Here is a 26,221-nt window from a genome sequence, read left to right as displayed (position 1 = left end):
ACTAGGTAAACCTCATTCTACGAGGACTAACGCCTAGTTCGAATTAAGGGCTGTATAGCCACTTAATTCGAACTAGTGGGAGGCTAGTCCTTCCCAGCTTGCCCTGGTGGCCACTCTGGGCACAACCAGGGAAACTCGTCTGCCCCCCTCCCGGCCCTGGAGCCCTTAAAGGGGCATGGTCTGGCTACAGTGCCTATGCCAGGTGCAAGCCTGACAGCACCCAGCCAGCAGACCCTGCACCTGGCACGGAACGAGCCAGCCACCTGCTGCCACCCAGGAGCCTGCCCGGGGCTGCAAGAGGTGGGCGCCCGCCTGGTCTAGCGCGGAGATCGTGGACCTCATCCAGGTTTGGCGGGAGGCCTCCAACGTCCACGACCTCCACACTAGGCAGAGGAAAGTGGCCGCCTAGGGCAGGATAGCTGCCAGCCTGGCCACCAAAGGCCACATGCGAACCCAGGAGCAGGTTTGCATGAAAATCAAGGTGGTCCAGTGAGACCCCCAACGCTGAGCCCTGAGCTTAGAACATAAGAGTTTGGATGTGAAGGGGGTATGGACTCTGTGCTGGGGTGTGGGGTGCAGAGCAGCTGCTCAGGGTGGAAGTAGCTCATGGAGCCCTCTGCCTACGAGCCAGAGGGACATGACATCACTTCCTGAAGGTCACACAGAGCTAGGCATAGAGCAGTGGTCTCCAACCTTTTTAAACCCAAGATCACTTTTTAAATCTCAGAACAGGCGAAGATCTACCGCCTCGCCCTTTCCTTGAAGCCCGCCCTCTCTATTCTCCTCCTGTCCATCACTTGCTATTCCCAACCCTTACTTACACACTCTGATAAACAGTTTATTTTTAAATTATGTGATACATACAATTAAAATCACGTGTTTATAGTTAAGAAATAAATGGTCTGTTTTTTATTCATGCTATTTAAATCTACAATGAAGCATTTATAATTATACATTTTGTGAGGATAGAGTTCTGCGGCTGGGGGCGGGGGAGAGGGAACAGGGTGTTGGGAGGGCAGAGGACAGTGTTCTGCAGCAGGGGACAGGGTGCCAGTGGGGACAGAGTTCAGGGAATGGGGACAGAGTTCTGTAGCTGGGGACAGGGGAGTAGGATCTGGGGAGCGGGGACAAGGTGCCAGTGGCAGTAAAGAGTACCCTGCATTTGCTTCGTCCCAGGATTCTCCCCACCCCTCCAGAGGGAAGCCAGCGCATGCCTCCTCTGGGCCTGACTCCCCCTTCTATCCCCCCCACCATGCCTGCCCCGGGGCCAACCCCCCCTCCCGTAGCAGGGCCAAACCCCCACGGGAGCCTGCCCCAGGACAACTCCCCCCCCGTGGAGGGGCCAAACCCCCGCGGGAGCCTGCCCCGGGGCCAAACCCCCCTTCCACGGTGTGGCCCAGCCCATCCCCTCTCCTCCCGCAGCGCGGCCAACCCCCACGGGCACCTGCCCCGGGGCCAAACCCCCCTCCCGCAGCGCAGCACGGCCTGGCCCAGCCAACCCCCGCCCTCCCCTCCCGCAGTATGGCCAACCCCCGCGGGCGCCTGCCCCCAGTCCCATGGCGCAGGGAAACCCCTGCGCTCAACTCACCCCTCCGGCGCTGGTGGCACAGAGAAGCCTCCGCACTCCTCCTCCGGGGCCGACGCCCCCCTCCCCCAGCACGCAAAAGAACTGTGGGAGGGGAGCAGCCCGCGCACTTCCGGAATTCCTGGAAGTGACGTGGGCTTCAAACAGGACTTCCGTCCACCCCGCGAAAAGCTGGCACTACACTAGAGGTAGGTAGTGGGCCTTCTCAGGGGTGGAGGGGAAAATGGGGTGTGGGGTTGCCCGAATGCCTCGCAATCGACTGGTTGAGGCCTCGTGATCGACCAGTCGATCGCGATCGACGGGTTGATGACCACGGGTATAGAGCCTGCCCAGACCACTCACACTGCAGCCAACCAGACATTTAATGGCCAACTGAGCAGAGCTACCAGGGTATGTTTTCTGCTGGGCGCGCTGGTCAAAATCTGGCAACCCTGCTCCAGAGGTGGCTGCATTTCAGTCTGGATGAAGCAATCTCCATACAGGCACAGCCTGCAAGTTGCTTTCTGAACCTGCTGTGGGGACAGTGCTTTCATGTTATTGAAAAGAGAGGTGGGGGAGGGAGAGGGTTAAATAAAACCAGCTGTTGCGTGTAGCAGTGTTTTTAATATTGACAGAAGCGCGTTGGTGCCGAGGCACGAGTATAGTCTGACTCAGCACCCGCCGGGAGGCTCTCCCACATTGCAAGCATGTCAGACAATAGCGCGACAGATTTCAGAAGGCTTTATGACATCACCAAGACTTCAGCCAATAGCATGCTGGATTTCACCAGCAGCTGGCCACTTGGAGCAGAGTGCGGGGCTGTGGCAGCCATGAAGCCTGCCTGAGGCTCCCACTGGGCTGCTGGCTGAGAGTCACTTAGGCTAAGTGCCTGCTGGCTAGAGCCTGCACCTGGAACCCACCCCCTCCCACACCTGAACCACCTCCCCTATACCCAAACCCTCTGCATCCCTTACTGCATGTCAAACCCAGGTTACAAACCCCTGATGTATCCAAACTCCCTCCCAGACCCTGCATCCCCCTCCTACACCTGTCCCCCAGGTCAGAATCCTCTCCTGCAGCCCCCCTCCCCCTTGAACCTGCATGCCCTCTTACACCCAATCCCCTGCCCCAGGTCATAACCCTTTCTTCCTTCACCCAAAGTCCCTCCCACACCACAGCCTCCCCCCCCCCGCACCCCAATCCCCTACCCTGAGCTCCCTTCTGCACCAGACCTTTATCCCAGACCCCGCACTCCCTGTATTATTATCGTGCAAAAGTCTGGTCTGTGATTACTTACCAAATTCTTGGAGTGATGCCCCATGAAAAATTATTGCCCACCCCACCTTAGAACATCCACAAAGCTTCACTTAATGGCACAGAGGCTTTGGGAAGCTTTGATGATGTCACCAAAAATTCAGTAGTTTCTACCATCATTTTGAGAAGCCTTTATGACATCACAATTTTTCAGCCAATGCTATATTGGTGTTTGGATACCTATATGACATCACTAAGCCTTCAGCCAATAGGATAGTGACATTCAGCGCCTCTCCTCTATTATCCCTTTGATCCAGTCCAGGTAGTTGATGACCTTGGTGTAGAAGCCATAGCTCTTGCCACAGACCAGGCCCCAGGAGACGATCCCAGTGGCTATCCAGCGCTCACTCTCTGGATCCAGCACAGTGAAGACGCTCCCACTATCCCCCTGGCAAGTGTCTTTCCTCACAGTGGGAGAGCCAGCACAGAACATGTTCTCAGAGAACACCATGGGCTTTTTTACATCCTTTCCCTGCAGCCATTCTGCACAGGCTTTCGGGCTACCCATTGGCAGTGAGACGTATTTCAGCTGATTTGCGAGAATGTTTTTCTCCACCCCAAAGCCGCTCACGTAGCCCATGTATCCGCTGGAGTAGAAGGTGCTGTTGCTAACATCTGGGAGGCAGACAGGCAGCAGGTCAGGGCCCAGAGTCACTGGATCCATTAGCTCAATCAGTGCAATGTCCCCATCGAAGTTGTTCTCATCATCAGGGTTGTAGGTGTGATGCACAAACACCTTGCGGATGGGCCGGTTACCCAGCTTGCGGATTTCATCCACCTTTGTGTGGCCAAGGAACACTTCGGCGTCCTCAGTCACCTTCTCAAGGCTCCTCCTTTCCTCTGGGCTGACTTGTTTGGGGAGGATGTTGTGAGCTGCTGTCAGGATCCAGCGGTCACCCAGCAGCGCCCCACCCCCAAGCCCACTGATGTCCACCTTCGCCTGCCATGGGAAGCTGCCCGGCGGTGCGGTGCTGCCACCGATGATCCGCTGGATTCTCACGATGGGATTGTCTGGCTTCCCACACACTGGGGTGGAGACAGGAACCAAAGAGCCTGTTACATGCTCCCTTCTCCCCCGTCTCTCTTCTCCCCGTGCTCCTCAGTTCCCCGCTTCCCTGCACTCCTGCTTGCCTTTCTATCTGGGTTTCTCCTGGCTCCTGCCCTGCCACCTCCACTGGCCCCTCTGCCCCATCCCCAGCCTGCACCCCAAACGCCTCATCCCTGGCCCCACCCCCCAGCCTGTACCCCCTGTCCCCACGCTCCCATGCTGTCCCCCTTCACTTCATCTCTCGCCCTCTCTGTGCTTGTGCCCCTCGGTCAGTGCTGGCTCCTAAGGGATATTGCTGAGTGCTGATGAACACAGCAGGACGTTCCCTACTTACCTGGCAAACACACTGGGATTTCCTCCTGGCCGCCTTGGTCCACCCAGGAGCCCTGAGCGGAGCAGGTGTATGTACCTGAGGGAAAGACAAGAAGATAATGACACTGAGGACAGCATGGAGCGACCATCAGGCACAGGGGGAAGAGGGAGAGGCACTGGCGCAACCGCACAGGGCAGGCTGTACTCAGCCATGGGCCCCTCCATCCCAGAGGCATCACACAAGAGACAGGGAGAGAGCAGCCCCCCTCGGCCCATCGGGCCCCTCCATCCAGAGAGACAGGGATAGGCCTGAGGAGCTCCGAGAAGAGCCACAGACACGCAGGGGGCTGGAGGGGCTGCGGGGCTATGCTGCTCATTGGAAGTTACACTATTCAGTCACTAGACGCCATGAGTGCTGACGAGTCTTCTGGGTGTGATCCCACAAGACAAAGGCAGCTGGAGCTGGAACTGGAGCTGGTTTGTGGCTGGCTGGTGGGTATGGCTGGCGGGTGGAGCTGGTTTGTCAGTGGTGGGCAGGTGCAGTTCGTTGATCAGTAGCTGGTTTGTTGGGTACTGGCTGGTGTTTTTAGCACATGCCGCCTGTGTCAGTAGGACTGGGGTTCCCTGACATCACTGGCAGGACACTGAGCTCTAGGAGAGGTGCAGAGCTAGAGCTGTCTGGCGTGGGGCAGGCATGGACAGAGAGCCCCGGGGAAATGTGAGGAACTTGGCAAGTGTCTGGGGGGTCGCAGCTTCTGCTGAGTGTTATTAGGAGGCGGGAGGTGAGACTAGGCTGGGACTGAGCCAAAGCAAAGGAGCTCGAGAGCCTTCCCTCTGCATGGTGAGCCAGGGGAGTTGTCTCTCAAGGGGGGGCAGGGCCCCATTCCAGAACCCAGGAAATTGGGGCCCAAGGAGCTGTGAGGAGATGGGATCTGAGGGGATGTAGCAGGCTCCACCCCGAGCACAGCCCCCTTCAGCACAGCACGGCCCTGCAGTTCCACTGCCCTCCTCTCTCCCTCCCTGTCGGACAGGCCCCCACCTCCTGCCGGGCCTGTGCAATAGTTCAGGCTGGCTGCTCCCCTGGCTTTCCACCACCTGCCCTGCAGGATTTGCTCCTTCTGGCCAGTCGCAGCCTCACAGCAGCTTTTCCAGCTGCCCCCTCTCAACTCACTTCTTCCAGCCTCCAGCAGGAAAGCTCAGTAGCCCCTGTCAGGAGAGAAGAGGCAGCAGATACACCACCCTGCTGCCCAGGGCTCATCCTGAGTGTCCTGGGGAGAAGGGAGCCTCCACTCCACAGTGGAAGGCTGTTGATCGCAGGCAGGTCCTTAACGAGCGAGTCGCCTGGGTTTTCCCCAAACACTAACTTCCGGGGAAGGCTTCCTGTCTCCCACATCTACCTTGGTCACCACTCAAGTCCTGGTGAGACCCCAGACTGCTGGATCCTGACAGAACCATGGAACAGGGATTGCCCGATACCTAGACTCTCCTGCCTTTAAAGCAGACAGGGCACCCTTGGGACAGGCACTTTCCCAGCTCTGATTTCTATGGCACTTCCTGCGTCAGGACTCACCGTTCCCTCTGTGGGTGACCATGCGGTAATAAGGCTGGTTGCACTGGTAGGTGACCTCTGCCTGGTAGTCGTTCTTCCCTGGTTCCCTGACATAATGGAAGGCCCCGTTGGTCAGATTTTTGGGGTTACCACAATTCACAACTACAAACGAGAACAAGAGAGGAGTCAAGGGGGAGCCACGTTGCTCACTGCAGCAATGAGGTTCAGAGACTTATGCTGGAGCCCATGATGGGAGGGAGGGATGGGGACTGTCCATGAGCCCACTGGAGGAGGTGCAGAGTCCAGTCCCCACTTGGCAGAGCCTAGAGCTGCTTAGAAATGGAGGAAAAGGCCACACACAGACTCAAAGTTATTCAAAGCTGACATATTTGTTTATGTAGTGACACTTGATCAACAACTTTGTCAGAAAGGCTTCATAGTTCAATAATTTTGATCAAAGTCTTAAAAACGTTGCAAAAAACAAAAACAAATACAAGAATTACAATGGTTTTTGAAACAGTGTTTTTGGGGGGGAGGCTTTTTTTATTCTAAAAAATTTAATTTGCAAATGTTGCCCAGCCTAGTGGAAAGCATAGTGGCCATCTGACACCAAGTGATGATTTTGGAGAGGGAGGGCACAGTTTAAGTCCTCAAAGGACATTTTCAACAATGCCTACAATAGTCAGAACTGGCATTTCCAAGTCCCCTTGCTGACACTAGATATGCCAAGGACTAGATGGGCTATGGAGGATGAATTTCCCACTCACCCCTCTTACGTACCAGCTCAGTGTTCTTGGGGAACCAGGGCACAGTACTCATGAAAGACTACCCCCATACCCCTGCTTCTGCCCCTGCCTCTACCCTCACCCTGTGCTTGAACCAAGGCAGATCAGAAGGAGGGCTACATAAAGCAATGAAAAGGCAGGAGAAGACAGACCTAAACCCCACCGGACAAGGGTGACATGATTAAGGAAACACACCTAGTTTCATGTACATTGAAGATGGGACAGGAAGGCTTCTCCATTAGCATTTAGAATGGACAACAGCAATTCCAAAGCAGGAACCACACTGAACACTGGGTTACAGAGAGCATGAATGCACTGCCTGCTGGGAAATCTCTGTTCCAGATGCTAATGAACCCACGCCTGCCCATAGTCAGATCAGTAATTATCAGATCAATTTTAGTGACAAGTCCTCTATTGGTATCCAAAATTCTTAAACTGCCTAATTGCACTATGAGCTCCCTCAAAGGAGCCCATAGCTAGGAACAATTTTAGCTTCTCCATCCACTCTGCAACAATGCTCTTTGTATCTAAACTAAAGATCCCTGCAGCACCCAAGACTCTGGTGGGGTTTGCTCATCATGCAGGTTACTAGCAGAATGGTTGTGGTGTGAAAGCAGGAATAGGGACGTATTGAACCAGGTGGTATATGAGGGTAGCAGCTTGAAGTGCCATTTAAACTGAGTCCCAGGGCACATGAGGGTCACAATGTGGCATTGCTTTGCATCCCAGCCTACTGAGTCCAGGGACATATAAAGGATCAGCTTGTGAGTGCTAGTTAACTTCCCAGATGTTCTCTGTGCATGAGTGTGTGTGTTCATCTGATTCCAGGGTGGAAAGAACCCAGCCCTGAGGAGCCCAGATCCTGCAGGATAACTCCATGGGGAGGGAAACTAGCAGAAAGAAGAAGTACAGTTCCATATAAGAACACAAGTAACACAAATACAGGCAGTCCCCGGGTTACGTACAAGATAGGGACTATAGGTTTGTTCTTAAGTTGAATTTGTAGGTAAGTGGGAACTGGCTCCAGATTCAGCCGCTGCTGCTGAAACTGACCAGGGGCTGACTACAGGAAGCCCTAGGCAGAGTTGTTCTGCCCCCGGCTTCCTGGAATCAGCCACTGATCAGTTTCAACAGCGGCTGAATCTGGAGCCTGGAACAGAACAGCTGGGGCGCTGCCGGGTAGGTCCCCCCAGGACCAACCCAGCAGCATCCCCGCTGCTCTACCCCAGGCGTCCACAACAAAAGCCTGGTCTGCTGGGGGGGGGGGCGTGCACTAGCTGCGCCCCCCCCCCCCAGCAGACCAGGGAGACCCGGAGCAAAGCCGCAGACGCGCGGGACCCCGCCGCCTCCAAGGCTTTGCTCCAGGTGTCCCTGGTCTGCTCGGGGTGTCCCTGGTCTGCTGGGAGGGGTCCCCAGCAGACCAGGGACACCCCAAGCAAAGCCTTGGAGACGGCGGGGTCCCGCGCCTCCAAGGCTTTGCTCCGGGTGTCCCTGGTCTGCTCGGGGTGTCCCTGGTCTGCTGGGGACCCCTGGAGCAGCTTTTCTTGCCCCGGAGGACACGGTGGCGGGACGACTGTGCGTCTGGGTGGTCCCGCCGCCCGCGAGTTCCGGGGCGAGAAAAGCCCCATTCGTAAGTCGGATCCATGTAACTCGGGGACTGCCTGTAGTGCATTGATAGAATTATCAACCTCCCCTCTCAGAACAGCAATGAGTAGTCCTTAGAGATGAACAAAAGATCTGAAGCAGTGGGCTGTGCCCTCGAAAGTTCACGATCCCATATAAATTGTTGTTAGTCTGGAAGGTGCTACAGGGCCACTTGTTTTCTAAAGTTACAGACTAACATGGCTCCCCCTCTGAGTCTCTTGGAGGGGGAATGCTAATAAATGAGCACACCCCAAAGTAATGGGCAAGTCTGGAATTGGTTGCAGGGGAATAATCCATGTGTAGGAAGTAGGAGTGGGGTCACTGACTCACTTTTACACCAGGGCATGGGTCGATGCCAAGTCCCATCGTCCTGGCAGACAGCAGTGAAGGATGGCAGTTTCTGATCATCCTGTGGGAAAAGAGAAGAACTAAGGACCATGTGTGCCCTCAGATCCCTGCCCCCAACCCCAAATCATGGGAGAGAGCCTCATGTCTTCCTTCTCGCTGCTGCCCAGCTCTGCCCGAGGCCCACTGCAGTTCCCTGCCATGACCCCTGAACTTCTCCTCCCCCTCTGTTGTGCATTGGTCTCAGCTGCCCCTATTTCAGCAGGCTCCTGCTGCAGCCTCTTTATCCCAGCCAAAAAAACCTGCAGTCACCAAAACAGTAAGCTCCAGTTCTACCCCAGACACACACCCTCCAGGGACAGGGGTGAAAGAAAAGGCAAGGAAGTGCTGCCTTTCATCTAGTCCCTGAGCACAGTGCAGGGTCCCTCTTCAGAGCAATTCCTGCTTCCCACACATTCTGGAGGCTTGGGACAATGCCTCTGACAATGCCTCTGAACCTGCCAACCCCACCAATTCCTGTGACAGCCAGGGAGTGAAGAGCCCCTGGGGGAGCATGGGAGGAGGGAAGGGGACCAGCAAGGAGAAGAGGGTGGCAAGAGGAGGTGTTGCCAGAAGGAAAGCAAGGAGGAGTGGAGAGAGAGCAGAAGGGTGGAGGAAGTAGGGTCTCACCTCCATCAGGCTGTACCCAGTCTGGCAGCTGACGATGAAGTAGTCACGAAAATGGTACAGGGGCTGCAGGTCTTTGATGAGGGTGAACCGGTCCCGTGGCACAGGCCTGGGGCACCGGATTCCTGTTGGGGAACATGCCAGGTGTTAGCAAGCAGCATGTTCAGGCCTGGAGCAGCTCTAGAAGGGAGCCACTTACTCTCCGAGCTGTAGCGGATCTTCCACCCGCGGCTGAACCCTGACTCGTCTGAGAAGAACAGCACATCCACTTCATTGCTGTTGGTTTCAATGATGCCAGGAGACACCTTGCCACAGAACTCACCGATCTCCCTCCCTTTGGCCTGGATCTGGAGAGGAAGAGAGGATTATTCAAAGCCAGATTCATACCAACACTAGTACCCCCATCTCCTCGTCCCCTGCATAAGGCCAGACCAACAGAGCTGTTAGCCCTAGTGTTAGCTTCCTTGGGGCCCCCACAGCCAGATCTGACTCATGGGTCAGTCTCTGCATCTCAGACCACTTAACCCGGGTCCACCTAACCCGGAATGTAGGGAAATGAAGGAGAAAGGACTGTCAGGGATGAGGCAGTGAAATGGAGCAGAGGGGAGCGTTTTCTGGTTAGCATCCAGGACCTGTCCCAAGCACTGAGAGATCTGGGAGGGGCCCAGAGGCCCATTGCTCACAGTGCTGGGAACTAGGTGTCCCAGAGGATGGCCTCACTGGGGAAAACAGCTTTGCTCTGCACCCTGGGCATTCTCCCTTTCCTAACCTCTGCTCCCTCCTGCCAGCAGGGCTGGGTCTCTGAGCTCTTTGCAGGGAGAAGCAGGGTTGTTTGGCCTGGCTGCAGGGCGGGACACAGGTTTGGGCTGGTTTCCAGTACCTTGAGCTGGTCATAGGGACAGTGCACTTGCTGGTGCTCATCAATATCGAAGGGCTCCAGGAACTTGAGAGTGATGACCAGCCCCCTTTCCAGACGGATGCTGTAGTTGCAGCGCAGCTGCGTGGGGTAGGGCAGAGGGTATTCTGGGCTCGACAGGTACCCAAAGGCCTCGGTGAACAGCTCACTGCTGCACTCCACTGGGGGACAGGAATGAGCAGCAGTTACAGTGGGTAAAAGGGGGAAGCCTTTTACCCACCAGTTGCTTCCTAGCTCACTCATCCCTCCCCTTCCGCTCTGGGCTCTCCCACGCTTGCACCCTTCTCCCTCTGCATCCGTCTCTGCACCTTTCTCTCACCTCGGCAGGAGTGGTGGTCGCTCTGCAGCTGGTAACCGGGGCGGCAGGAGCAGAGGTAGCCACCCACGTAGTTGTGACAGAGATGCTGGCACACAGGCCCCTCATCTTCCTCAATAGCATTGCCAGAGGCACACTCATCCAGGTCTGTGGGGACAGAGGAGCAGGGCATCAGGGGAAGAAAGAGTTAAACCCGACTGAAAGCGCCATGTTGGTGGTGCTGCGGGACTGGCTGCTGTCCTGAGGCCCCTGCCTGCTGGGGATGGGGCGCAGGACACGGCTGTGCTTTCCTGCATGGGGTCACGGGATGCTCTCCTACTCACCCACAGCTTGGTAATAGGCCAGGAAGCCCTTGTAGGGGATAACGGTGCCGTTCTCCTCATTGGAGAAGTCTGAGTGGAACTTCAGCCTCATGCGGTTCCCTTTGGACACAAACTCCCTGGCTCCCGGGTGGTTGCCTGTGGTTGAGCCTTGCCGGCCACAGTACCGGCCCAGGTCTTTCTTATCTGCTGTGATCTGTCAAGGAGAAAGGGGGACAGGAAATCAGGGACCTTGTGAAATTCAACCTGCTCCGTGTATCACCATTCCCTGGTGCGGGCATCTCTGACTCTCTCTGTCTCCTCAGTGCCTGTGGGACAGCCAGGAGAGCCTGTGCCCTGAGGTCCCCAACTCCCGCTCCCCTTCCCCAGCACACCCCAGGGCTCTGCTGCATTCACCTTCACGTAGTCATAGAGGCAGGACTCAGAGGGCTCCAGGTCAAAGAGCCAGAAGTTCAGCTTCACCACAAAGCCCTTGGGGACGGTGATGTCCCAGGTGCTGATGTTGTTGTTGGGGTACGGCTTGGGGTAACGGGGGGATGTGATCTCCCCAAAAAGCTTCTTTGGGGTTGGGCTGGAACTGACCATTCCGGAGAGCAGAGACCCCCACAGGAGGAGCGGGAGGAGCCTGTGAACACAATGTACATGGGGAAGTGTGTGATACTAGTTAGATCTGGGCCATTTGCAGCCGGTAGAGAATTCACGGGAGGCTCCTGTGCAGCCCAGCACACCCTGCGCACTTAGCACTGACCAGCTCCTAGAGACTCAGCGGCGACAGGAGAACTGGAGAGACCCAAGATCCCGCTGGGCACCAGCCACTCACCAGGGGTGTGACGCCCTCCAAGCAGGAGGCCATTTCAGTGGGGACCAGGGACAGGCCCTGGGGCTCTGGCTGCTTGTCACACACCAGCCTGGACCCGGGTCTCTCAGAACAGGGGGAAACAGCCCAAGATCCGGCTTTCTGGGCTCCAGGGGTTGCCCTCTGCCTGGCTTTGGGCCACCTGGTTTTGCTTTTGTTTGTCAGCTCAGGAGCTGGCCCAGCTCAGGGTCCAAAGGCCCTCGGCCCGGTGGCAGTGATCCCCGGCCATGCCTGGGTCCCCTCCTGCCACTCCCTGCTGCCCCCCCTCATCCTGTTCCCAGTCTGGGGGATTCTTGGGGAGGGGAGCCATTACGCTCCCCCAAACATTCCCCTTCCCTGGCAGGAGATCAGCCCGAGGGGGGATCCCACCCTGCCCCCTTCTCTCAGGAGGGGTGTCAGTGGGGTCACAGTGGGGCTTGGATGTAGCCCCTTCCACCTCTCATCTTGCCCCAGAGCCAGACTCTTCAGTCCCCCTCCTCCCCTTCTGCTTCCCAAAGGTGCCAGCACCTCCCTCCCGGACTGGCAGCACTCACATGGCTTCAGTGTCTCGCTGTCGGGCGCGTGTCTCACTCCAGGCGCTCCAGCCCGGGCTGCGACTTACCAGCACAAACTATTAACCCTGCCAGAGCTAATGCAGCACGGGGGATACGGGGAGTGGGGAGGGACTGGCATGGTGAATGGGTTTCATTGGCCTGCCCTCTGCTGCCCTCTGCTGTCTCTTTGCAAGCGCTGTGACCAGGGGCCTTTTTAAACAGATTCCTATGTATTTGTATGGCGTGGAGGGCTATATTCAAAGGTAGTGTTTCTCAAACTTTCTTTTTATAAAGTACCCCTTTTTCAAAAAAAAAAAATTCCCCAGTACCTACAGTTTTCAGACACACAAATTATTTTTCTACTGTTGCAACACAATTGTTTAAAGAACTTAATCATAGCGGGGAGACGATGCAATTAACTTTTTGGGTGGAAAAAGTACAAAAATAATAAAATGCTGTAAAACTTAAAACAAAAATTTAGTTTACTCCAAATTTCAGTTGTGTTGACGTACGCTCCAGACTTCTCTCGAGTACCCCTAAGGGTACTTGTACCACTGGTTGAGAAACACTGTTCTAGTGCAGTTTGGGGGAGTTTTCTTTTTAAAGGTGTCATAAAAAGGAAAAAGTAATAGGGTTCATATTCTCCCCAGTCTCCTTTTTGGGGCATTTTTCCAATGTGGGAAATTTTATTCTAAAAAATATATAATACATTTTAAAACTGGTCCTTTTTACCTTAGAAATCCCAGCAATGCCAGGCCTTTGCTCAGGTGTGATTCAGCAGCTTCCTTGATGAGGAAGCAGGAGCTTTAAATCTTTAACAAAGAGAAGTTTTCTTTCAGCTGTTTCTTGGGCTTTGGAGTTAAATAGGCGTTATTATTAACAAACAAAATAAATACAAATACCTTCCTTTCTCTCAATGAGTGGGAACTCACTGTTTGTTCTATAGTTGTCTATAGTTTTCCAGTGAACAGGGCGTACAAAACCTAAATTATGAATGTGAAAAAAAAAACCAGGGAAAATAAACAACTTTTTGGGTTTTCTTCATAACCTGGGGCATGTCCCCACTGGCAAGTTTCTGTGCAGTTAAGTAGGTGTTTGCACAGCAACTCCTGAGGTATACACACGGCCAAGCCACTTAATGTGTAGGAATTGCAGAGCTGCAGTGCAGTAAAACCCCACCCTGGTGAGAGGCATATGGCATTGTGATGTCTGTGTAGACACCCTACTCTATTAGGGTATGTCTACACAGCAAAGTTATTTCGAAATAACTTTACTAGCATCTATACAGCCAAACCGCTATTTCAAAATTAATTTGAAATAATGGAGCGCTTATTTTGAATTTGGTAAACCTCATTCCACGAGGAATAACGCCAAATTTGAAATAGCTATTTCGAAATAAGTGCTGTGTAGACACTGATTTTGAAATGGGAGGCCTCCAGCCTTCCCTGGTGGCCACTCCAGCCTCAACCAAGAACACTCCTCTCCCTCCCCCCTCCCTGGAGCCCTTAAAGGGGTTGACTCTGGCTACGGTGCCTCTGCCAGCTCCAAGCCTGCCAGCCGAGACCCAATGGCCCCAAAACAGGAGCCAGCAAGCCACTGGCAGCCAGCCCTCCACTGCTCCCCAGGACCAGTCTGCCAGTTCCCAGGAGCCTGCCAGGGCCTGGAGAAGGTGGGCGCCTTTCTGGTCCATGGACCTTATTCAGGCTTGGGGGAGGTGCCCCCAAAGTCCATGATCTCTGAATTTGATAGAGGAACGCGGCCATCTATGGCAGGATAGCTGCCAGCCTGGCCACCAAAGGCCACATGCAAACCCAGGAGCAGATTTGCATGAAAATCAAGTTGGTCCAGCGAGACCCCCAACCCTGAGTCCTAGGTTTCCCTTCCCCCTTCTTCCCCTTGCTTCCCCCTTCCAACTCCCGCCTCCCAGGTTTCCTCCTCCCCTCTCCCACCGTCTCTCTTCCCCTCTCCCGCCTCCTTTCCCCAGTTTCACCAGAGTTTCATTTCCAACCCCCTCAGTTTTGTTAAATAAAGAAAGTTTGTGTTCATGAAAATGCATGTATTTTATTTGACATCAGGAAGGGGGGTTAGGGAGGGGTAAGTGGAAGGACGTGAGGGAGGAATGAGGCACAAGCCTCCAGTGGGGAAGAGCAGGGAGGCTCTTAGTGCTCCTCAGGGTGGAAGCTGTCCCTCAGGGCCTCCTGGATACTGACAGCCCCCCGATGGAATTCCCAGATGGCAGCCTGCAGAAAGTGCATCCAGGCTCACAGCAACGCATTCACGAGAAGCACCAGAGTGCCCAGGGGCAGTTCTGGCTCCATGTTGCAGAGTGCTGTGGTGTCCCGAGTGAGAGCAACCAGACTATACTGAGACAAAATGCTTTGCTGTCCCTCATCGAGGTAGGCAAGCAAGCAGGGAAAGCTGAGAACTGGCTGTCCAGGGTGGGTCCCTTTAAGCACAGGCCTCAGATAGCCTCAGGCAGAAGCCACAGAAAATAACTCTTGACCTGATGCCCTGCCAGAACTGGTTCCGGCCGGCCTTAAATACGATTCAGAATCCACTCAGTGTGGATGTGCTATTTCGAAATAACAAAACGCTATTTCGAAATGCATTTTGTGTGTTATTTCTAAATAAGCTATTTTGAAATAACACTGTAGTGTAGACATACCCTTACAGTGTTGAAACTGGCCTCCAGATATATCCCACAATGCCTGTTCTCACCTCACTGGCCAGCCATTTGAACTCTACTGTCCAGCCCTCACTGACCAGCCATCAGAAGCACCACCCTTTACATCACTTGGGAGTTCTGAAAGTCCCCTTCCTGTTCGCTTGGCAAGGCACGGAATGCTGTCAATGCATCTTTCCAGGTGACCATGCTTCCTCCATGTAATTCCCCACTTGGAACATCAGCATCTGAGGATAGGGTTGCCAGATGGGTTCAACAAAAATACTGGACACACTTGACATCACAATCTACATTGCATCTTATTTAGAAAATACCAGACATTTCTATTTTCTCAATTTGTTTCCTGACCAGAAAGTTCAAATACTGTACTGTCCGGCTCAAAACCGGACACGTGGCAACCCTACCTGAGAAGAGGAGACTGTCCTGTCCAAGCTGTGTTCCATCTGTAGAAATTATGATACCTACGGACAGTTCTCACGCTGCATGGTGGGAAGGGCCCATGATTGGGGCACGCTGCAGTGCCAGGTCAAATGAGGAGTGCTGTGGAAAACTACCACAAAGTGTGGCAGGCAAACCACTGCACTGGTACTGCTCCCACGAGCTGCTGGGATGGTTTGGGGTGGCCACCCCAGGCCCTGTGCTTTTGAGGGCCCCACTATGGTTGCCCCAATGGTCCCCTGGACAGGAGGGACCCAGGAGATTATGAGGGCCTGGTGCAGGGCGGCAGCAGAGATTGCTCCTTTCTCCTCTCTGCTCCCCCACCACCTAGAACCATAGAGCTGGAAGAGACCTCAGGAGGTCATCAAGTCCAGCCCCCCCGCCAAAGGCAGGACCAATCCCAACTAAATCAACCCAGCCAGGGCTTTGTCAAGCCGAGACTTAAACACCTCTAGGGATGGAGACTCCACTACTTCCCTAGGTAACCCATTCCAGTGCTTCACCACCCTCCTAGTGAAATAGTTTTTCCTAATATCCAACCTAGACCTCTCCCACCACAACTTGAGACCATTGCTCCTTGTTCTGCCATATGTCACTACTGAGAACAGCCTCTCTCCATCCACTTTGGAACCTCCCTTCAGGAAGTTGAAGGCTGCTATCAAATCCCCCTTCACTCTTCTTTTCTGCAGACAGGAGCAGTTTGAGGTCGGCTGCTGCAGCTGGCGCCCCAGGCAGAAAGCACGATCAGCGCCCCCGCCTACGAGGCCGTCAATGGCCATGATGTAATGATCAGGCGCCCAGGCCAGCGGTGCCCTAGACAACTGCTTGGTTTGCCTAGGCTCACGGGCCGCCCCTTCCTGCAGGCTAAACAAACCCAAATCCCTCAGCCTCTCTTCATAGATCATGCGCTTCAACCCCCTAATCATTTTAGTCACCCTCCACTGGACCCTCTCCAATGCGTGCACATCCTTTCTATAGTGGGAGGCCCAGAACTGGACATAATACTCTAGATGTGGCCTCACCAGAGCCGAATAAAGGGGAATAATCACTTCTCTGGATCTGCTGGCAATGCTCCTCCTAATGCACCCTAATATGCCATTAGCCTTCTTGGCTACAAGGGCTCACTGTTGTCTCCTCTCCAGCTTCTCATCCACTGGAATCCCCAGGTCCTTTTCTGCAGAACTACTACTTAGCTATTCGGTCCCCAGCCTGTAACAATGCTTGGGATTCTTCCTTCCCAAGTGCAGGATTCTGCACTAGCCATTGTAGAACCTCATCAGATTTCTTTTGGCCCAATTCTCTAATCAGTCTAGGTCACTCTGGACCCTATCCCTGCCCTCCAGCATATCTACCTCTCCCCCCAGTTTAGTATCATCTGCAAACTTGCTGAGGATGCAAACCATCCCCTCATTCACGTCATTAATAAAGATGTTGAACAAAACCAGTCCAAGAACAGATCTTTGGAGAATTCCGCTAGAAACCAACCGCCAACCTAACATTGAGCCATTGATCACTACGCGTTGGGCCGACAGTCTAGCCAGCTTTCCATTCCATTTTACCGTCCATTTATCCAATCTATATTCCCTTAATTTGCTGGTAAATATATTGTGGGAGACTATATCAAATGCTTTGCTAAAGTCAAGGTATATCGCATCCACTGACTTTCCCATATCTACAGAGCCAGTTACCTCATCATAGAAGGTAATCAGATTGGTCAGGCACGACTTGCCCTTCGTGAATCCATGCTGACTGTTCCTGATCACTTTCCCCTCTTCCAAGTGCTTCAAAATGGATTCCTTGAGGATCCCCTCCATGATTTTTGTGGAGACTGAGGTAAGGCTGACTGGTCTGTAGTTCCCTGGACTGTCCTTTTCCCTTTTTTTAAAGATGGGCACTACATTTGCCTTCTTCCAGTCATCCAGAATCTCTCCCAATCTCCATGGGTTTTCAAAGATAATAGCCAAAGTCTCCGCAATGATACTTGCCAACTCCCTCAGTACCTTCAGATGCATTAAATCCAGGCCCATGGATTTGTGTATGTTTAGCTTTTCTAAATAGTTCCTAACTTGTTCTTTCCCCACCAAGGGCTGTCCACCTCCCTCCCATACTGCGTTGCCTAGTGCATTTGTGTGGGAGCTGACCTTGTCTGTGAAAACAGAAGCAAAGAAAGCATTGAGTACTTCAGCTTTTCCCACATCATCTGTCACTAGGTTACCCTTCTCATCCAGTAGGGGCCCCCACACTCTCTCTGATCACCTTCTTATTGCTAACATGCCTGTAGAAACCTTTCTTGTTATCCTTCACATCCCTTGTAGCTGCAATTCCAATTTAACTTTCACCTTCCTGATAACTCCCCTGCATTCTTGAGACATATATTTATACTCCTCCCTAATCATCTGTCCAAGTTTCAACTTCCTGTAAGCCTCCTTTTTGTGTTTAAGTTCACCAAGGATGTCCCCAATAAGCCAATCTGGTCACCTACCATGTTTGCTTTTCTTGCTGCGCATCGGGATGTTTTCTTCCTGTGCCTTCAATAAGGCTTCTTTAAAATACTGCCAGATCTCCTGGACTCCTTTTCCCTTCATGTAAGCATCCCAGGGAATCCTGCCCATCAGTTCTCTGAGGGCGTCAAAGTCTGCTCTTCTGAAGTCCATGGTGTGTATTTTGCTACTGTCCTTTCTTCCTTTGGTCAGGATCCTGAAATCTACCATCTCATGGTCACTGCTTCCCTGGTTGTCACCCACATCTTATTCCCCTACTAGTTCCTCCCTGTTTGTGAGCAGCAGGTCAAGCTGCGCATGGCCGCTGGTCAGATCCTTCAGCACTTGTACCAAGAAGTTATCCCCAACATTCTCCAAAAACTTTCTGGATTGTTTGTGTACTGCCATATTGGTCTCCCAACAGATGTCAGGGTCGCCCATGAGAACTGCGATCTGGAAGCTTCTCTCGGTTGTCCAAAGAAAGCTTCGTCTACCTTATCCACCTGATCCGGCGGTTTATAGGAAACCCCAACCACAACATCACCCCTGTTGCTTCCACATCTAAACTTAACCCATAGCCTCTCAACAGTCTTTTCTCCCTTTATATACTGGAGCTCCGATCAATCATACTGCTCTCTTAGGGTATGTCTACACTACCCCCCTAGTTCGAACTAGGGGGGTAATGTAGTCATACAGAGTTGCAAATGAAGCCCGGGATTTGAATTTCCTGGGCTTCATTTGCATAAAGCCAGCCAGCGCCATTTTTAAATGCCAGCTAGGTCGGACCCTGTGCCGCGCGGCTACATGCGGCACGGACTAGCTAGTTCGGATTAGCCTTCCGTTCGAACTGGGGGGTAGTGTAGACATACCCTTACATACAGTGCAACTCCTCCTCCTTTTCTCCCCACCTGTACTTCCTGAACAGTTTATACCCTTCCATGACCATGCTCCAATCATGTGAATCATCCCACCAAGTCTCCGTTATTCCAATCAAATCATTGTTCTTTGACTGAGCCAGGGCTTCTAATTTTTCCTGTTTATTTCCCAGGCTTCTCGCATTTGTGTACAAACATCTTAGATAACCAGTTGATCACCCTGCCTTCTCCATCCAAATCAGGGGTCCTTCTTTGTTGCTCGTTTCTCCTTGTGATTCTTCCCGGTGTCTGGCTTCCTCCTTTACCTCAAGGCTTTGGTCACCGTCGCCCAAACCCCTCCTCACTAGGTTTTCAAGCCTGCCCATGAAAATGCTCTTTCCTCTCTTGGTTAGGTGGATCCCATCTCTTCCTAACAATCCTTGTGTCTGATACAGAGTCCCATGGTCAAGGAAACCAAAGCCCTCTCTCCGACACCTGCATAACCACGCATTTACTTCCTCAGTTCGACGATCCCTACCCGGACCTTTTCTTCAACCAGAAGGATGGACGAGAATACCACTTGCACTCCAAATTCCTTGATCCTTCGACCCAACACCACAATCTGCTGTGACCTGCTCAAGGTCATTCTTGGCCGTACTGTTAGTTCCTACATGGAGAAGCAGGAAGGTGTAGCAATCCAAAGGTTTAATAACTTTCGGAAGACTCTCGGTCACATCCTGAATGTGAACTCCCGGTAAGCAGCACACCTAGAGATTGCAGGTCTGGATGGCAGATGGATGACTCAGTCCCTCTTAGGAGGGAGTCCCCGACCTTCACCAGCCGTCTTCTTCTTTTGGGGGTGGTGGTCATGGAACCCCCATCCCTAGGACCCCATGCCTTCCGGTAGATGGTATTCCCTTCTGATTTCTTCCCTGAGAGGTCCCTGACAAAGCAGTCTCCACCGCAGTGCCTGTGGAGACAGCCTGATAGCAGTTACTTACCTCTACATGAATTGGGGATACCTGAGTTGGCCGTCTTCTCCTTCTAGGGGTTACATGCTGCCAGCTCTCTTCCTTATCCTGTACTACCCTGACTGGCTCTTCAGCCTGTTGTGCCTGCAGGATTAAACACTGCCTTCTAATCAAGAAAGTCTTCATCCTCTCTGATAGAAGGTACAGTCAATACTTGGGTCTCAAGTCCTCTAATTTTTTCTTCCAGAATGGCAACCAGCTTGCACTTAGTGCAGATGAAATCTCTTCTGTCTTCTGGGAGGAAGACAAACATGGCACATGCTGTGCAGGTAACAACAGCAGACCTCTCACCATCCATAACTGGCTTCCTTCTGAGAGATTCCTCAATTGTTATTAAATGCCTCCCTGAAGGGCAAGAGTGTAGTGAAAAGATTTTAAAGAATGGCGACTGTATTTCACCCTCTTCCCAACTCCCTCTCCAAACTTCCTATTAAGAGCCCCTGTTCGCAAGCTCCCTGCTCTCTGGCTCATTCCTTTATTAAGCCCTGAACTGCCTGATAGCCCCTTCCCTTGATTAAGGCTCAGCTAATGAGCAGAGGCTTCTAGATTTCAAACCCTGATTAGAAGCTCACAGCTTCCACCTTCCACTTACAGCGGTGGCAGGAAGCAGAGCGCTTCAGCCACAGGGCGCTCCAATTCCTGCTGCCATGGAGAATCAAGGTGCAGTGGGCCAGGGGGAGAGGACGGGTTAGGCAGAGCTAGCTCCTCGTGGTGAGTGGGGGAGGAGGCGACTCCTGCTATCGCTGCACCAGGCTCTAATAGTCCCCCAGACAGCATTGCTCAGGGGAGAGGGCAAGGGGTTGGGGAATAGAGGGCCTGTAATGGGGGGGTTGTCCCAGATTCTGGGACTTCTACCGGTGGCCCTGGCTGCTGGTTCCACAAAGAGTGGGATGCAGTACTTGGGGGTGACCCCACCTCTGCTGTGGAGACCCCCATGACTACTCTGGCAGCTAAGGGCCAGCTGAGAGTGGGCTGAGCCATGACAAAATAGCAGATGGGGATGTGGAGCAGGAGGGGACCCAGCAGGTGAGGACAGTTTGCTGTTTGGACTGGGCTGCAGCCAGGAGCTCTTCTCACCCCAGGAGGAGATTAGTCAGCCACAGGCTCGGTGTGGTGATATGGAAACAGGAGAGGAGGCCGCTGGTGAGGGGCTTCCATTTTGGGAACTGTTGAAGCAAGATGTTGGTGGGAGGCGCTGCCCTAGGCTAGCTTGTTTCTGTGTGCGGTGCTTGTAGGCCGGGGGGGAGGGGAAGGAGTGCTGATGGCTGCCTTGTGTCTGTGTGGTGTGCGAACCACCACATGCGTAGGCACAGCAGCGGAAGAGGGTGTTGATTGACTCGCTCACTTCATGGCTATCTTCCTCAGAGATACTGGGCAATCCACTGGCACAGGTTCTTTGGCAGAGCTGCTTTGTTTCTTCCCCCATTCAGGGTAATTTTCCTGCGCTACTCTGCCATTACAGAGCGGGGCACCTTTTCAGCATACAGGCCAGCCGCACAATGGCCTGGGCAGACGCTGCAGTCTTCGAGAAGCGCCTCCCTTGATTCCCTGATCACCCTCAGCCATAAGATAGCTTCCATTACAAGATGTGGAAAATGTAGGGACAGTATTAATTGAAATCCCCTCCCCCCCAATATTGCTAATTGTCAGTAAAAGCCCCATACCCAGAGCCCAGTGGTGTCCTGGAACATTGAATTCTCCCATTCCTGAGGTGCATGTAGTGGCCACTACATGCATCTGACGACATGGGTCTTTGCCCACGAAAGCTTATGCTCCGATACAGCTGTTAGTCTATCAGGTGCTACAGGACTCCTTGTAACATTTGGAATGTAATAGGAATACCGAGTCCCATGAATTTGGCATTTATTTTAAAACCCCAGCTCCTGGGGTCATGTAAATATGTCTTCCAGAATGGAAGTGAATGTATCATTAACTAAGTGAATGTATCATTCCTTTCCATCAATGTTGCAGAGTGAAGCTCGAACTAAAGGTACAGAATGCAAAAAACAAATACAGAGAAGACAATTAGTATTGCATACAACTTAGAATCCCTGTGATTTGTGGGGAGAGCCTTATGCCATTTGACTGCTTGGGCTGGTAATGTTGCTTCCCATATGGTCTTTGATTCCAATGCAGTCCCTACTCACAGGTGGAGGGAAGTGTTCCATACCAGCAGTAGCCACTAGGGGTCAGCATGCGTCCTGAGAATGTTGGGAGCTCAGGTTTGAGGCAAGACTAATCTGCTGACTGGTGTGGAGATGTGACCATCATCTCAGCTTCCTTCTGACCATGACCTGAGGGGCCTGGTCTCTGCTCTATTCCCCACCCTCCCAAAAAAAGGGAGAGCCCAGAGGGATCTCATCAGGTGAAAATAGCAGAGGGATTGTTCAAGCAAAACAAGCCCTAGATCCCTTTCTGCACCAGCCGCTGTCCCTGGGGTGAGGGGGATTCACTTTCCATTCCAGCCTGGTTCCCTCTCACATCTGGAGTTCAGCCAAGCAGTGACTCCTCCACTACCCCTCCCCCTTCCCTTGTGGCTGGGACGCCAGAGCTCTTATTCTGAAAGAATCTCACTGAAACCTGAGGCCACATTTCCCTCCCACCCCACTGACTGGCCTCCTTCTTTTCCCAGACTGCTTGGAACCCTTCACACCACACACAGCCCCAGCCATCAGAAATCCCCGCTCTCTGTCGCCTCTTTGCAGAAAGATCTGGGCTTCCATTCTCCTGTGGATGAGTCTCAGCTTTTCCACACCACCCCGCAGCACTAGCCCAGCTGAGAGGCACTCTCACTGAGCAGTAGGGAGCAGCACAGAGAGGCAAGTCTGGGCCTCCCACATGGCAGCATTGGGAAGGAGCACTAACCTTTAGAAGGCACCAAAACCAGCTGTGCAGAGCTCCCAGTCCCCAGGGCATGAGAGAGAGGGCTGGGGAATGGAAGCTGGGTACCGCATGCTTTGGCACCTGGGTGCAAGATGAATGTGGGCAGTAATAAGGAAACACAATGCAGCAGGAGCTTTGGCCACTTTTATTTCTTGTTTTAATTCCAAAGAGTGTGTGAGGATGGAGGGGAGGGAGAGAAGTGGGGGCAGATTCGGTAGCTTTGGCCTTGACTGTTGTGAAAGTAGTTCTGTCCAAAGGGGGTAGTGCTCAGTGCTGGGAAGGAGTTCTGGTTACTTCACTTTCTGGAAGATCTGTACACAAATCTCATCTTCTGCTGTCATGCGCTGGGAAGAAGAAAGGGAGGGAGGGAGATAAAAGGGGAGACTTGAGGCATCTCTGCCAGGGCTTCTCAGTCCCAACCCACAGTTCCCATGTTTTCCAGCCGTGGGCCTAGCTCCTTCCTCCCTCTCCTCCCCCAGCTCCACCAATGTCCCTCCAAATCTGACCCGCAGCAACCCCCCTGTGACTGCACCTCTGCCAGCTGCATGTGGTTCTGTCAGTGCCCCACAGTCCTAACCCCCAGCCGCTTTGTCATTGCACTCCTGCCCCCATGCCGCTTTGCCACTGCCCCAAAGCCCATACCCACAGCATCCTTGGTATTGCACTCCTGCCCCTCACCCTGCAGCTCTGCTAATGCTCCATAGCCCTACCCCACAGCCTCCCTATACTTCCAGATTCTTCTTTGTGCCTGAAGAGGTTTTGGTGTCACACAGAGGAAACCTTGTGTCTGATTCATCTCTTGCCTTTTCCTCTCACAAGCCCCAGGAGCACTGGTGGAATTGCAGGGCAGGGCAGGGACATTGGCCCATTCACGCTGAGCTCAGCCAAGTCAACTTTTGAACTCTGCAGAAGGATGTTTGTGTGAAGTGGCCGTTGCCCTGGTGAAGCCATGCATAAAGTATGGGGCCTAGCTTGAGGTCCGCTGGGGTGGGGGCGGGGACGCAGAGACGATCATCCCATTCTGAGCCTCTGGCACACCCGGCCTAGGGAATCCCCTGAGACTACCTTCTCTGGGGTGTTAGCCAGCTCCTTCTCACCAAATGCAGATGGTCCCCCTCCAGCCAGTGCCTCCAGCCCCGGTTTCTCTTCTCTCCTTGCTGCTCACACACCAACTGATCCCCTTCCCAGGAGACGACTGTCTGAAATGGGTTGGGGAGAGACAGGCAACATGGTCAGGCATGGGAAAAAGCCTTGTCTACTTCTTTGTACTGTCACCATTCCACACTGCCTCACTACCTGCCCCTCTTTCTGAAGCACATTTTCAAATGCAGATCTTGTTGTGAAGGGTTTTTTCTTTGTTATGTTCCTAACTTTAGACCCCTTAGTCTGGCTTTCATGTCTGCTGATTAACTTCAGCATCTTATAAAGTCAGACATTTCATGACACGTGATGAATCCGTTCCAGGGGATAAATCATTTGCATTTCTGACTTATTTCAGGGTATTACTGCTTGGGACAGATTTTAGGATAGTTGGATACTGAAACTTTAGACGGCTGGGCTCTATGCTCCTCACCCATATACATCATGAAACCTGAACACATCAGCTATTAACCCAGCAGACCCAACATAGCTCTGAGCTGGATTCAACTCTGGCTCCTGCATCAGAAACAGCATTGTTCTGGTTATTAAACAAAGCCCTCGCCACTGTCCTTGGTCAAGATGCCTTGACATCACTGGTCTAGCCTTTTGGCACTCTCACCTGGCACTTGCGTCCATCCACTGGCCCCAGGTCCTCTTCAAACTCCTTCCCCAGGTCAAAGTCCATGATGTAGTTGCGCAGTGAGGTGATTGTGCGGATGGTCATGTGATCTCCAGTGTGGATTATCTCCTTGTCAGGTTTCAGGAGGCAAACCAGTTTTCTCAGGGCCACATTAATGTCTAGGTGGGATGAGGTGGAGGGAACATGTAATGGGGTGTTGATAGTAGTGAACTTCATTTCTCTGCCTTGGTTCCCTCGCTACATTCTCCTCAGGCTATGTCTAGACGACAAAGTTTTTCCGGGATACCAGAAGTATCCCGGAAAAACTCCACCGCATTCATGGAACGCGTCTGCCCTTTCACTTTCTTTTTGTGGACAAGCAGACGTGCTCTTTTGGAAGCCCTGTCTTCCTCCTTCCATGAGGAAGAAGGGCTCTTCTGACAAAACTATCAGAAAAAGGTATGCAAATTGCAGAGCACCATTCGCATACCTTTTTCTGATAAAACCCCATAGTCTAGACATAGCCTCAGTGACCATCACTACCCCCATCAATATAGCTCATTCCCTTCTCCAAGAAGGCTCCACCTCCTGCACTCACACTGCCCACCCCTCCTGCACAGACGGGTGACTGTGCAAAGCTCCACAGCCAGGTCATAGTCGGAAAGCTTAGGGCCAGAAAGGCCCATCAGATCATCTGCTCTGACCTCCCGTATATCACAGGCCCCCAACACTCATACAGGGAACTGGGCAGCCAAAATGAGAGCATTCCACCTGCCAGGGGACTGAGCTGTGCGTGCCACAGGCAGGGATGGAGGTGCACTTGTGCTTGTGTCTGAGTCCCAACTGCGGCACAGGAGCAACAGATGTGAGAAATACCTGGGAAATCCCAGCATGCTGCCCACATGCTGTAGAGGAAGCAACTCCTCCCACACACATAAGTTCACTGTCAAAATGGCCTGGGGAAAGGTTCCTTCCTGACCCCATTTAAGGTCATCAGTTGGGCCCTGAGCATATGAGCAAGATCCAGCCAGCCAAGCATGTGAGAGAGGATGATCAGTGCCACCTCAGAACCCTCCCCCATCCCACCCAATGTCCCATCTCCAGCTATGGCCACCTCTGCTGCGCCAGAGGAAGGAGACAGAAAAGCCCCGCGCCCCAGAACAGAGCGGGGAGAGGAAGAATCTCTGCCGGTGACTGGCCCAACCCCTGAAGCATGAGAGCTGAGGAAGATCGACATGAACATGAGCGGGGAGCCCTGCGCTCCACCCATCACACAATCCCCCTCAATGTCTCCAGGCCGCTCTGAACCCCCAGCGCCCACAGGCGGCACCAAACTCCCCTGATGCTTAAAGTCACAGAGGGACAGGCGGGGTAGAAACCCCAACCCGCTTGAGGTGCCATCCCTGGGGAGGGAGGGCAAGGAGAGGAGGGAGCGGCCGGGGAAGGGTGCGGTTACCTAAAGCCCGGAGGTAACCGTCCATGTTGTCTTGGGAGACGAATCGATAATAGCCGGTCAGATTGGGAGGCATCGTAGGGCAGATGGGCAGACGTGATGGATGAAACGAGACAAGGGGAACAGGGGAGATGAGACCGAGATGAGCTGGGACCTTGTTCTCCCCCTCTGGGCCGGCCCCTTTCCTGCTTGCTCGCTTCACTCTCCCTTAGGGGGCGGGGAAGGGGGAGTTGATAAGGCAGCCCCACGGACAGGCGTCTTGCTGCCGTAAGAGTCCCCTGGTTCCTCACCGGGGAACACGCCGCGGCTGGGCTGGGGCTGGGGCTGGCTCTGTTCCGGGCACCTCCGCTTCAGTGTGGACAGGCCGGGGAGCAGCGATCGGCCGTAGACCAGGCTGAGCTTCCGCAGCCTTCCACTCCGGCGCTTTAAACTCCCGGGTGCTAACCGGAAAGCGCTCTGCTCTGGCGTCTCA

At 53.3% G+C, this 26,221-nt stretch overlaps 2 protein-coding genes across 3 annotated transcripts; both read right to left on the bottom strand.

Annotated features, from left to right (window-relative positions):
• Nucleotides 1-2,168: 2,168 nt before the first annotated feature.
• On the bottom strand, nucleotides 2,169-12,326 carry C1R (complement C1r). Its single transcript, XM_075903554.1, has 11 exons — nucleotides 12,169-12,326; nucleotides 11,176-11,404; nucleotides 10,783-10,975; nucleotides 10,463-10,606; nucleotides 10,108-10,304; nucleotides 9,427-9,574; nucleotides 9,231-9,352; nucleotides 8,547-8,625; nucleotides 5,809-5,949; nucleotides 4,261-4,335; nucleotides 2,169-3,904 (listed from the first exon to the last, which is right to left on the bottom strand). Coding segments are annotated over exons 1-11 (2,133 nt in total). The 5' UTR covers nucleotides 12,171-12,326; the 3' UTR covers nucleotides 2,169-3,101.
• Nucleotides 12,327-22,667: 10,341 nt separating this feature from the next.
• RBP5 (retinol binding protein 5) lies at nucleotides 22,668-25,964 on the bottom strand. Of its 2 annotated transcripts, none has more exons than XM_075903541.1 (4): nucleotides 25,753-25,964; nucleotides 24,297-24,475; nucleotides 23,603-23,736; nucleotides 22,668-22,881 (listed from the first exon to the last, which is right to left on the bottom strand). In XM_075903541.1, exons 1-4 carry the CDS (start codon nucleotides 25,823-25,825, stop codon nucleotides 22,875-22,877), a joined length of 393 nt encoding a protein of 130 aa, XP_075759656.1. In that variant the 5' UTR covers nucleotides 25,826-25,964; the 3' UTR covers nucleotides 22,668-22,874. The 2 variants fall into 2 exon arrangements, with proteins under 2 accessions (XP_075759656.1, XP_006127404.1); XM_006127342.4 differs by having other exon boundaries at nucleotides 23,635-23,736; nucleotides 25,753-25,959.
• Between the last annotated feature and the right edge of the window lie 257 nt (nucleotides 25,965-26,221).

Source organism: Pelodiscus sinensis, chromosome 1, assembly GCF_049634645.1.
Source record: "Pelodiscus sinensis isolate JC-2024 chromosome 1, ASM4963464v1, whole genome shotgun sequence".
NCBI classification, from domain to species: domain Eukaryota; kingdom Metazoa; phylum Chordata; order Testudines; family Trionychidae; genus Pelodiscus; species Pelodiscus sinensis.
The sequence above is the reverse complement of the archived record's forward strand: the minus strand, read 5'-3'. Positions and strand labels throughout refer to the sequence as shown.

Excerpts from the sequence above, each read along its gene's own strand:
- C1R (XM_075903554.1), bottom strand. Across the intron at positions 10,305-10,462 it reads CGACCACCACTCCTGCCGAG|TGGAGTGCAGCAGTGAGCTG; the intron begins GTGAGAGAAAGG and ends CCTGTCCCCCAG. Across the intron at positions 5,950-8,546 it reads ACCCATGCCCTGGTGTAAAA|TTGTGAATTGTGGTAACCCC; the intron begins GTGAGTCAGTGA and ends TCTCGTTTGTAG.
- RBP5 (XM_006127342.4), bottom strand. The coding sequence starts at position 25,825 with ATGCCTCCCAATCTGACCGGCTATTATCGATTCGTCTCCCAAGACAAC. Across the intron at positions 23,737-24,296 it reads TGGATGGACGCAAGTGCCAG|ACAGTCGTCTCCTGGGAAGG; the intron begins GTGAGAGTGCCA and ends AACCCATTTCAG. Across the intron at positions 22,882-23,634 it reads AGGGGGACCATCTGCATTTG|CGCATGACAGCAGAAGATGA; the intron begins GTGAGAAGGAGC and ends TCTTCTTCCCAG.